We start from the raw sequence: 13,142 nt of genomic DNA on the forward strand, positions 1-13,142 counted from the left end.
CTTTAGAAAAGTCACTTGTTAGTGAGAGAAAAAAGACCAGTAAAAAAAAAAAATACTTATGTCTGATTTAGTTCATGGGCAAAATTTCAGCTGAAACTTTAAAGCTGCACTAACATTAACTGTAAAGCATGTCAGGCTTTAGACTTGATGTTAGTGCCACTTTAAATTCACAGCTGCAACCCGCCGAGAAGCAGTTTCATAAATATAGCCTGATGAGTTCCAGCATATTAGAGTTCCTGTATTGGTTTGTTTATTACTACTGCTTTCAATTCTTTAAACATTTAAGAATTACATAATAGTGTCAGCAAAATTGTTTCTCAGAGTTTTTTTTCAAAACGTTGTTATAAAAAATGTTTTCAAGGGTTGACAAACTTGGAACTTACCTGCTCCATTTTAATTAGGAAGCAGTCAATAAAGTCTCGAGGAGATCTGCGATCCAACGTCTCCACGTGCATTTTCACCATTTCTGCAACAAATTCTTTGATGTCATCAACAACTTTTATATATTCCTTGTGAGGTCCTGGCATGTTTTCAATAACTTTAGGAAAGATATTGTACATCTGAGAAGACATTTGTGCAATACCGTCAAGCATGTGGGCATTATGTACAGTACTTGGCTCATGTAAAAAGAAAAAACATGAGTAAATTTAATAAACATTTATGTAAATGTAAACCATATGATTTACTAAAGGCCAAACTGTACTTCACTGTACATTAATTAATTTAAAACTTCAAATGTTTTAAACATGTGGTTCTCAAACTCGGTCCTTATAACCCCAGTTCACGTTTTGCATGTGACCCAGCTGGTACACAAGTATATTCATTACTCACTGACACATTTTAAAAGATCCAAACGTGGAGCGAATATCTCACTTGTGATTCTGTGAGGAGACCTGGAAAACATGCAATGTTTGGGGTCATGAGGACATAGGCCCTGATTCAGAGCCAGACGCTCTGACAGAGCGCTCGCTCTGAATCAGGTCCGTCCTATCTAATTTTAGAGCGGCCTCCTGGCCGCTCGCATAGCTGTGGGTGACCACCCATAGCTATAGCGAGCGGCCAAAAAGATGGTCGCGATGGTCAAGACCATTGTGACCATCGGGCTTGCGACGAGACCCAGGGGGTCTGAATCAGACCCAGAGTTTGAGAACCTGTGTTTTAAACCAATAACTATTCTGGTATTCAAATCATCCCATATACAGGTTGAGTATCCCATATCCAAATATTCCAAAATACAAAATATTCCGAAATACAGAATTTATTTTGGCATGACTGAGATAATGAAACCTTTAATTTTTGATGGTTCAATGTACAACAAACTTTGTCTAAGGCACAAAATATTAAAAATATTGTATAAATTACCTTCAGGCTATGTGTATAAGGTGTATATTAAACATAAATTAATTTCATTTCTGTACACAACCTTTGCTTGAGCCACAAAATTATTGAAAATATTGTATAAAATTACCTGCAGGCTGTGTCTATAAGGTGTATATAACACATAAATGCATTCTGTATGTATATTTGGCTCCCATTCACAAGATATTTCATAATGATATGCAAATATTCCAAATTACGGAATATTCCATTATCCAAAATACTCCTGGTCGCAAGCATTTTGGATATGGGAGACTCAACCTGTATTAAGTAGCAGCTTACCATGCAGCATAAAAACTCATCACTTTCTCATATGAATAACCATCTTCTCACTGGAGTATATCAGACTAAGACAGAATGAAGATGTTAGATACAGTAAGTATTTATTATGGGTACAGTATTTTATTTTAATGGTGACAAAAATGAATTGTTACTTCTGGGAGCATGACTTATTTAATTATTAGGGGAAGCACAGATGGTGCATTGGTTAGCATTACTGCATCACAGCATTGAGGTCACAAGTTCAAATCCCACTCATAGCCAACCTGTGTGGAGTTTGTATGTACTCATCTTGCTTACATGGGTTTCCTTCCACACTCCAAAAACATACTAGTAGGTTAATTGGATTGTGACAGAAAATAACCCTAGTATATACAGTGCATCCGGAAAGTATTCACAACGCTTCACTTTTTCCACATTTTGTTATGTTACAGCCTTATTCCAAAATGGAATAAATTCATTTTTGTCCTCAAAATTCTACACACAATACCCCATAATGACAACGTGTAAAAAGTTTTTATTGTGAATCACATGTACATAAGTATTCACAACCTTTGCTCAATACTTTGGCAGCAATTACAGCCTCAAGTCTTTTTGAATATGATGACACAAGCTTGGCACACCTATCTTTGAGCAGTTTCATTCTTTCCTCTATGCAGCAGCTCTCAAGCTCCATCAGGTTGGATGGGAAGCATTGGTGCACAGCCATTTTCAGATCTCTCCAGTGATGTTCAATCGGATTCAAGTCTGGGCTCTGGCTAGGCCACTCAAGGACATTCACAGAGTTGTCCTGAAGCCACTCCTTTGATATCTTGGCTGTGTGCTTAGGGTCGTTGTTCTGCTGAAAGATGAACCGTCGCCCCAGTCTGAGGTCAAGAGCGCTCTGGAGCAGGTTTTCATCCAGGATGTCTCTGTACATTGCTGCATTCATCTTTCCCTCTATCTTGACTAGTCTCCCAGTTCCTGCCACTGAAAAACATCCCCACAGCATGATGCTGCCACCACCATGCTTCACTGTAGGGATGGTATTGGCCTGGTGAGGAGCGGTGCCTGGTTTCCTCCAAACCTAAAACCTGGCATTCATGCCAAATAGTTCAGTCTTTGTCTCTCATGGTCTGAGAGTCCTTCAGGTGAATTTCGACAAACTCCAGGTGGGCTGCCATGTGCTTTTTACTAAGGAGTGGCCTCCGTCTTGCCACTCTACCATACAGGCCTGATTGGTGGATTGCTGCAGATATGGTTGTCCTTCTGGAAGGTTCTCTCTCCACAGAGGAATGCTGTAGCTCTAATAGAGTGACCATCGGGTTCTTGGTCACCTCCCTGACTAGGGCCGTTCTCTCCCGATCGCTCAGTTTAGACAGCCGGCCAACTCTAGGAAGAGTCCTGGTGGTTCTGAACTTCTTCAATTTACAGATGATGGAGGCCACTGTGCTCATTGGGATCTTCAAAGCTGCAGATATTTTTCAGTACCCTTCCCCAGATTTGTGCCTTGAGACAATCCTCTCACGGAGGTCTACAGACAATTCCTTGAACTTCATGCTTGGTTTGTGCTCTGACATGCACTGTCAAGTGTGGGACCTTATATAGACAGGTGTATGCCTTTCAAAATCATGTCCAATCAACTGAATTTACCACAGGTGGACTCCAATTAAGCTGTAGGAACATCTCAAGGATGATCAGTGGAAACAGGATGCACCTGAGTTCAATTTTGAGTTTCATGGCAAAAGCTGTGAATACTTATGTACATGTGATTTCTTAGTGTTTTTTTATTATTGCATTTGCAAAAATCTAAAAAAAAACATTTTACACGTTGTCATTATGGGGTATTGTGTGTAGAATTTTGAGGACAAAAATGAATTTATTCCATTTTGGAATAAGGCTGTAACATAACAAAATGTGGAAAAAGTGACGCGTTGTAAATACTTTCCGGATGCACTGTATATATGTGTACTTACCTCCATTAAAAAGTCTGGGTCTGATTTTGAGTAGGCTTGGCAGTTACAGAATTTAAGGGGAACATTTGGCTTGGGAAAACTTCATATGGTTTAGGAGTTTGCAAACCACTACACATCCCATGCAATTTGAGTTGTCACCCTGATGAGTAATGGTTAGTAAAATGCACACCAAGGGACATAGGCCCTGATTCAGACCCACTCGCAAGCGGGCGAACGTACGTTAGGCGTACGTACAAAAATATTTAAATTCAAGGGCTCGCTCGTATTTTCGAATGCATCTAAAAATCCTCCCCAAACTCAGACGACCCCTCCTCTAACTAAAGAGCGTGCGAAATAGCGAGCGTACATCCCCAAAATGGCTTGAAGGGAACGCACGCACAAGTATAAACCGGAAGTGGCCTTGTCAGATGTCGATTACCTGCTCCTTTATTCTGCCTACCTCCATCAATCGTATCATGCCAATCAATGTATCAATTAGCTTAATTGTTTTTTTTTTATCAACACAATGCAAGAAACTTTACTCTTGTCCGTGTTTGTGTTTTCCCGCAGAATACGTACGGCTTAAACATTCGCTTTTATTGCTCAAAAAACATGTTACCCACAATTAAACAATTGTATTATTGCTTTGGATCCCCGCATATTTCCCGGGGTTCATTTCTTTATTTAAATTTGCTTACGCATGTCACTGCATCAAGCCTATCATAACTCTCCAGAGATTTCTGGCCCTGTCGAACACATGACTCATACACTAACCAATAGAATTGCTCCTGTTAATTTCTCAAATACATTAGCCAATCAGAATTTTTTTGGCCACTTTATCAAAAATGATTTTTAAGAAAAACACCATTGCCATCATGAGAGCCTCCGCATTCACCAGGCGCGAGCTGCTGGTGCTAACGGAGGTGATGGATAGGCGTATCACCAGCCAGCCTCCATCCATCACCAACCTGCAGAAGCGTTACGCATATGCGGAGGCATGGGCCCGCCTGCGCTCCTTCGGCTCACGCCGCAACATCGGCCAGCTGGAGCGCAGGTGGTTGGACCTGCAACGGCGAACGCCCCGCTTGCTGGCATGCTTTCGCATGCAGATCTCAGAAAGTAAGTTTTATGTATTGTGGTTTTCATGTTTGTCTTTGTGGCCCAAACTGCGTGTGCATGTTTTCATGTCTGTCCTATTTATTCATTCTACTCATATCTGCATGGCCAGGTTTTCCCTCTATTTCATAATTATTCATTCTACTCATATTTGCATGGCCATGTTTTCCCTCTATTTCATATTTATTCATTCTCCTCATATTTGCATGTTTTTTGTTGGTGAGGGGTGATTTTAAAATGTTTTTTGGCCACGATTTGTGCTGAAACTAACCACAATTTGTTTTACATCTTTTAGGGGGACAGCAAAGACTACGCCGTCACCGTCCGGCCAGACGGCGGTCACGCCCACTCTCCCCAACCCCCAGCCAACACTCCACCCCCAATAATTCCCCTATTCCCCACTCCTCCCCAGCCTTCCAAGACCCTCTCCCGGAAATGTCGGGCCTCCATCCCCTCCGTCCCACTTCCCCCTCTCCTCCAACCACCCCTCTTCCAATTACCCCCTCCCTGGAGTCCGTAATAACCCCGCCCCGATCTTTGGGGAATGGAGGCTCCTCCGAGGAGGATGGTGGGACTTCCGGAGCTGCCGTTTTGTCTACCGGTATGTTTTTCTTTAGCCTTTTTTTTAACCACAAACTGTTTGTATGTAATCATGTGTCGTTCCTTTATTCGGGGTTTTTGGGTAGACTTTTGGTGATTTAGCAGATTGCCTTTACCTGTTCCTGCTGATTTCAACATACACATATCACACCTGTGGGAATTTGTACATAGGCCTTGTATTTTTTGCAGCCCCCATTTCAGTGTTTATTTTTTTTTTTTTTGGAATTTTTTTTTTTGGAGTGATTTCGTTGTGTTTTAGAAATTTTAATGTGGTTTCCCTATTGTTGTATTCATCCACACACTTTTCTCACCCACAGAGGAACAGAGGCGTCGGCAAGAAGTCCAAGACTGTGTGGCCCAGATGCGCCAACATATAATTGGGGTGCTCGTAGCCCTTGACCGTCTGTCTGGCATCCTTCGTCAGTAGTTTTATTTTTTGTTTTTCTTTTTCAAAATAAATTGTTTTTTTCGAACATACGTTCTGGCTCATTCGTTTTTTCTAAACCAAAGATTGTTTACCCTGACATAAGTAGACTGTTCCTGCAAGGATTTCCATTTTTTTAAAGTAAGATTGTGTTTTGTATTTGTATGTAAAACAGCCACAAGAAACACATAACAGTCACAATGTCATTTCCCTTTTTGGGTGTAGTGTCAATTAGATATTTCTACATTTTACAGGTTCCTAGTTGGTGTGCAAGCTGCTTAGGCCAATCTTACAAAGCCAAATGATTGTACAGGCTTCCTTTTGGTGTGGGTTTGGAACCTGAAAACATATTTCATTTTAGCTCAACTGGCGTCAGTACTGGATTACCCCTTAGTCAAATGTAACGTGTGTGAACCTGGTTACACTTGCTGGTAACGTCCAAAAAAAGGAAGAACATTTCACTCTACAAACATTTATTCACAACATAACTGATAAATCAAAGTGGTCACTCACAAAAAAAACACACAGTGAAAATCTCAAATTCAACACATACCAAACAAAAACAAACCAAAAACAACAAATCAAGAACTGGTTGACGAAGGACCATGCCAACATGATTCCACAAACATGGCGTTGCGATATGGGTTCCAGAATATATTCCCAAAATGTCCAGATCCAGGTTTGGTAAGGGTAGCAGGAAGTAGTGAGCGTTGGAGTGCCAAAGATTATGTGAACAAACAGAAGATGGTGGAAAAAACAACAAAAAATTAGATGTTCGCAAACAAACCCAAACACATTAGGTATAAACACTGTTGTTTTGGTAAAACTTACCTAAAAAATCTGGCCACCACATCATCGCGTATGGCCCCCCCACATACTGACCTCCGACCAACCTCGGGGGGGCCATCCTCAGGTAAGGCATCCTCTGGCTGCATTGGGACACCACTCCTTATGGCGATGTTGTGAAATATCCCACACAGGACCACAATTTTCAACACCATATCCGGCAAATACATGAGCTCGCCACCAGAGCGGTGGAGGCATCGGTATCGGCCTTTTAAAAGGCCGATACAGCGCTCCACCACTTGCCTGGTGGCTGTAAGTGCGGAATTATACGCACTTTGTGGGCCTGGTGTGGGAGCCAAATAAGGAGTGAGCAGCCAGGACATGCAAGGATATCCACTGTCTCCTGTGAAAAAGAATAGACAACATCAGGAACACTGTGTATCAAGCTTAACATTGTTATGTACTAAAGGTCTCCACTTACCCAGAAGCCACGCATCACCAGCTTGTAGGTTGTTTAATTTGTGCCATATCCCTGATTGCCGGGTGACGAAGGAGTCACGTGCACTTCCGGGTAATTTAGCATTCAGGGACAGGATCTGGAGGGAGGCATCACATACCACCATTACATTCAGGGAGTGATAGTGTTTCCTGTTTTGAAATATGGCCTCCAGCCGTGCTGGAGGCTGAAGTGGTATGTGAGTACCATCCACAACCCCTATGATGTGTGGGAAGCCAGCTATTTGGTAAAAATTGGCCTTGGCCACACTAAGGGCACCCATATCCAAAGGCATTTGAATAAAATGATGGAGGTGCTTGAAAAGTGCCTCCATCACTGCCCTCAGGATCCGGGAAAAGGAGGATTGGGAGATGCCCGCCACTATTCCCACCGTTGTTTGAAACGATCCTGAGGCACAGAAATGTAACACCGCCATAAATTGCGTAAGTGGTGGTATTGCTGTTGGACTGTCAATTTGCCGCTCAAGATCACTTTCTATTAATGAGAGAGTGTCTATGATGATTTTGGGAGGTAGACGGTAGCGTCTTAAAACCTCATCATCGGGCATTCCAAAAAGGGTGACACGTGTTCGAAATATCTGGGGCCTTGCATGCCTACGATGCCTACGCCTGGGACGTGATTGAGGTTGGTCGGCTTCCGGGAGCATGGCCAGAACAATCCGCCCCAGATCTACCTGAAATTCAAAGATTTCAATGTAAGGCTTTTGACCCACCCCAAAAGTAAATTAAAACAACTTAGCTTGATGATACCATCCATTGCTGCTTACATGCCGGGGTATTGTCATGATACGTCCAAACTGAAATTAATCCCAAAAATTATTGGACACATTTCACTCTGTGCATTTTTGTTTCTAAATTTTGTGCTAGACCAAACTTAAAATATGCGAAACACACATTTGGCAAAACAGCAAAACGACATTGCACACAGTACATCAAAATGGGTTGAAAAAAGCGAAAGGGCAACCTCAAAAAAGTTAAAATGATTAATAAGCATTTTAAAATGCGCTAATTAGTTTGCAAATACAAGTCACAAAAGTAGTAAAAATGCGCTAATTAGTTCGCAAATACAAGTCACAAGAGTAAGTAGTAAAAATGCGCTAATTAGTTCGCAAATACAAGTCACAAGAGTAAGTAGTAAAAATGCACTAATTAGTTCGCAAAGACAAGATAAAAAATGGACTTACCAAGAGCAAATATATAAGAGTCCAAATCAAAAGGTCTTTTGGTCCGAAAATAATCAAAAGCTAAAATAGATGAAATTAAGGTTCCAAAAATTAAAAAAAAGAAGAAATACAATGAAACAACAATTGATCAAAAGTTAGACTTCACAAAACTTACCAAATCAAGAAACGAGGTCCAAAAAATATAAAACAACAAAGAGAACGGAAAATAAAAACGCAAATCTACCCAACAAAAGAATCTCCAACCGCCAACTCCTTTATACGCAATCAATAAACTCCAGCCAAGGTAACCTCCAACAATCCAAAAACGCCACCTCGACTCGAGACACACCAAGCCATAAATAGTGTTTCGTTTCCTGCACAAATTAAGGAGGGATCATAGGGACGCCCAATCAATGATGCGGGCGCAAAATAAGGACGCATGTATAAATACGTCACGAAAACACATTAAAATTCTGGTGTATTTCTTGTTTGGACCTCAGACATGGCGACAGACCAGGGAAACAATGCCCAAGAGTCAGGCGGTAAGTCTTTCATGCATTTTGTATCAATGATTAATTTGAAACATAAGATTGGGCAAGTTGTGATTTTGTGAAATCTGAATATTTACACAAATAGGTGAGGAGGATGACATGGAAGAGGCTGCTGGGCCGAGTATTCCGGCCAAAGCTGCCAAAAAAAAAAGGCAGCCACATTTCACAAGAAAGGAGATGGAGGTTTTGATACAGAAGTGTGTGGACATCCTGCCACAGGCAGACAGGAATATGAGTCTAAGCCAGAAGGGGAGAATGTGGGAAGAGGTAGCCGTTGCTGTCAATAGGGTGGGTGATTATGTCCGTCTAGCCCGGGATGTCAAACGGCGGTAAGTAAACACTTGCCCCCCCTAAAAACAAACACCATTTTAAACCAAAGGATAATGGCTTCCATTTTTTCCCACAGATGGGGCGACTTCAAATATCGCCTAAAGCAAAAACTCGCGGACAGGGCTAGGCATGCAAGGGGGACAGGTGGGGGTCCCACCCCTGTGTCATTGGAGTTGACGGATTTAGAAGAGCTGGCACAGGGGTGTGTGCAGCCTGTGGAGGTGTTTGGCGTGTCCAACATGGATACGGATTGCCAGACTTTGCGGCTCCTCATGTTGTCCCAGGTAAATCTTTTGATGTCACCAACTCTGAAATGTTAGTGGGCCAATATGTAGATTCTAATGTGAGTCTTTTCTAATTTTTCCTAACAGAGACACAGGCGGATGAGTCTGCTCCAGAGGGGAGCCTTGGCCGCCAAATTTCTGCTGGCTCGGCAGGGGAGGAACCAGTACATCCGGCTGAGGACCCTGCAGAAGCCAGTCCAGGGCAATCCTCCTCGCAGGCAGTGTCCCTCCTCACAGAACTCAATTTCAAATCGGATTTCCATATGGAGATTCTGCAGAGGATGGACGCCAGTCTGCTACGGGTGGCTGAGGCCCTGGAGCAAAATGCTGCGGCCAACGTGACCATTGGTCAGGCCCTGGCGGAAAATACCAGGGCCAACATCCGCATCGCCAATGCCCTGGAGCAGCTCGTTCGCCAGCACATGGTGGAGCCGACCTCCCTTCCTGCCGGAACATCAGGATCCTCCACCTCTGGCACAACATCAGCCAATCCTCCAAATGTGCCTAGCCCTGTGCCTAGTCCAGAGGCCACAACATCTGCCTCTGGACAGGCCAGCCCGATGACATCCCGGACGCGGTCTGGCGCCCTCCCTCCCCCATCCAAACGGGTGAAAAAACGGTGACAGCAATGGTGACTTTTCCCACAATCCTTCTGTGCTTGGCTCATATTCCTTTCTGGTCAAAACTTCCCTCTCCTTTCTTGTGAAATGTTTTTATTTTTTTGTTGTATGTTTATGTCAACAGTTATGTTGGGCCAATTTGTTTTATTTTGGAACATATCTTTGGCCAAAAAAGATGTCCCCAATATTTTAATTATTTTTTTTTTTGTTTGAGCAATAAATTGAAACAAAAAATCTGACATTGGATTGTGAAATTATTGTACAAATGGGTTACATTTAATCCTGGACCAAAAGGCACAAAGTGGCCCAAAAAAAAAAAAATTTACTAATACTTAAAAAAATTGTCTATAAATGTGTGATTTAGCCCCAGAAACACAACATCGATGTTCATCAATTTTCATCGATTTTAATTTATTTTAAATCAGCCAAAATCGGTTAAAATTGATCTTTAGTAAATACACCCTTAAGACTGAATTGTTTTCTTACCTGTCCTGAAACAGAGCTAAACCATTGAATGAGTTTATTTAAGAGATTTAGCAGCTGGAGGAAAGTTTTGTCTTCATAGTCAAACCGGTCTCCAAATACCACAGAGCAGATGACATTTGAAACAGCTTTGCTTAAATAGAATGTTGGATCCAGTGGCTGGCCTGTCATTAGAGAAGATACAGTAGTGATTACCATCATCTGTATTTTATGCAGTACATATCATTTTACAAAAATTGCACACAGCATTCAGCACCATTTGCTTGTCCATCTGATATCTAAGATTGGTTTGACTGGTGCCAATATGGTACAATGCTAAAAAAAAAAAAAAAATTAGTCTGGCCAAACCACGGTCAATGTAAAAACAAACCCTCCAAATGGGTTTCATAATGGGTTATGTGGGCAAAGAGAATGTAGGGGGAGATTTATCAAAGTTTGGAGAGAGATAAATTGGAGTGAGGTAAAGCACAACCAATCAGACTGTAACTGTAATTTCATAGGCTGTGTTTGAAAAATGACAGGAGCTGATTGGTTGGTCCTTTATCTCACTCCATTTTAGTCTCTGTGAGCTTTGATAAATCTCCCCCTTATTCTCCGGTGCTAGATATCAAGGACCTGTTTTAATGTCCACTACTTATGGCAGCTAAGGGGAGATACTGATGTCAGTAATCTCAATACTTCAAGCCCTACCCAATTCTGGGCTCTAATTCTGGTCAGCAGGGTGAAGTTACACCAATGAAGTCAAATTTGAACTTTGAGTTTTGATTGACCTTTTTACTTGTAATCTATAACACAAAAAAGGATCATCCAAGGTATTTCTTAAACATAAATACATTTTTAAGTATTTGGGGGTCTATTTACTAAGCCTTGGATGGAGATAAAGTGAATGGAGATAAAGGGGGTCATTCAGACCCACTCGCGAGCGGCAGTACGCTCGTAAGTGGGTCGATGTTCCCCACTGCGCATGCGCACGACGGAGGGAGCTCCGTCGTGGGCATGCGCAAGACCCGGCGATCAACGGGCTTTCCATCGCTCGGGGTCTCGCACCAAAGGGGGCGTGCTGTCGATGTTGATTGACAGCACGTCCCCTTTGGAGGGCGTGCCGGGGGCGTGCCTGCCAGATGGAGGCGTTCCCATGGGAATTGACCTCCCACTTCAATCACATCAGTGGCCATTTGGCCACACCTATCAAAGTGTGCCAAAACAGGTTTAACTTCCAAAAGCTGGATCTGCCAAATCCACAGATGACAAACCAAATAAGTAGTTGTATATTTGATTGTATGGGCATATGTAATACTATTTTTTTAATTTGGTCTTTTACTTTTATTCTTATTGTTTGGTATATACTTTTACTGCAGTGTATGCATTGGTTATTACAATAATAAGAAGTATCTTTGTTTTTATGTTAAAATAATCATATTAAACTAACTACTATACGGTACCTGAGCCAGCACAGTAAAATTATTTAATTTGACTATGTTCTATAATTAAGCACTTATCATATGTTGGAGCTGATGCAGAGTTGAATATTTATCATTTGCAGAGCATATCTTGTGCATTTCCTCTCTGTCTCTGCAGTGCTATAATTACTGCTCCTGGCGCCCTGTGCAGGCCACGCACCCACCACGTGATGTCATGCTGAGAGGGCAGGCCCACAATCGCCAGTGATTACAGCAATGCCTGGAGCATCCTCAAGATGTGACGGTTGGCTGTAAAGGAGGGGTGTAACCATCTGAAGTGTCCTAAGGATGCTACACTGCTGCAGAGATTCTGGCTGCAGGGTGCCATGCTAGACACCATGCTAAACAGATGCAGGAGCTGTGGGTAAGTGGCGGTGCTGTGCTCTGGTCCTGATTCAGAGCCGAACGCTCTGACAGAGCGCTCACTCTGAATCAGGGCCGGGCTATTTTCTTTTTTGAACGGCCTCCTGGCCGCTCGCATAGCTGTGGGCAGGCAGATGGTCAAGACCATCTTGACCATCGGGCTTGCGACGAGACCCTTGTGGTAGGGTCTCATTGCCGCAAGCCCCAGAGTGCTTTCGGCTCGAACGTGTCTATTATTTTTTGATTTAAAGTGCACAATTCAGACCCGTTTTGCCATTTTTGTTTTTAACTTAGGACAACACATGAAATCAGTGTTCATTTTCTAATAACACTACACTAGATTTGATACTTCACACCCCACTCTGGCTTGTGCTTGTTTTGATTGGCCAAAATGTTAAAGTAGGTGTCTCACGTGTGTCAAATTTGAGTTTCATCACCTACCTGCTCAAGTATTACTCATATATTGGAATGTGTGCTCTATAGACTAATGTTAAGATTCTGTGCTTGGTGTGTGTTTTTTTTTTGGTCTATGGGCCTGATTCAGAGCTGAACGCTCTGACCAGAGCGCTCGCTCTGAATCAGGGCCCTCCTACCTTTTTTTGGAGCATCCTCATGGACACTCGCATAGCTGTGGGTTACCACCCACAGCTATAGCGAGCGTCCATGATGATGGTCGCGATGGTCTTGACCATCGTGACCATCGGGCTTGCGACGGAGACCCTGCAGTAGGGTCTCGCTGCCGCAAACCCTGGAGTGATTTTGGCTCTATCAGGGCCAAAATCACTCCCACTGACATCACTAGTCAGTGGGGCCGGCTTGAGACGGTAGGCGTTCCCATGGGAACGCCTCCGTCTGG

The 13,142-nt window shown here is 42.7% G+C and overlaps 1 protein-coding gene across 5 annotated transcripts in view; it reads right to left on the reverse strand.

Annotated features, from left to right (window-relative positions):
- The window catches only part of LOC148502836 (cytochrome P450 2C11-like), a 70,834-nt gene that overhangs the window by 35,379 nt on the left and 22,313 nt on the right, over window positions 1-13,142 (reverse strand). For all 5 annotated transcript variants that reach the window (XM_088449302.1, XM_088449298.1, XM_088449299.1 and 2 more), the window contains 2 exons: window positions 10,467-10,627; window positions 384-560 (listed from right to left, as the gene is read on the reverse strand). In XM_088449302.1, the coding sequence (XP_088305428.1) occupies window positions 384-560; window positions 10,467-10,627 (338 nt within the window). The remainder of the gene's footprint in view (window positions 1-383; window positions 561-10,466; window positions 10,628-13,142) is intronic.

This window comes from Taudactylus pleione, unplaced genomic scaffold, assembly GCF_031769625.1.
Source record: "Taudactylus pleione unplaced genomic scaffold, aTauple2 ptg000481l, whole genome shotgun sequence".
Classification (NCBI taxonomy): Eukaryota; Metazoa; Chordata; class Amphibia; order Anura; family Myobatrachidae; genus Taudactylus; species Taudactylus pleione.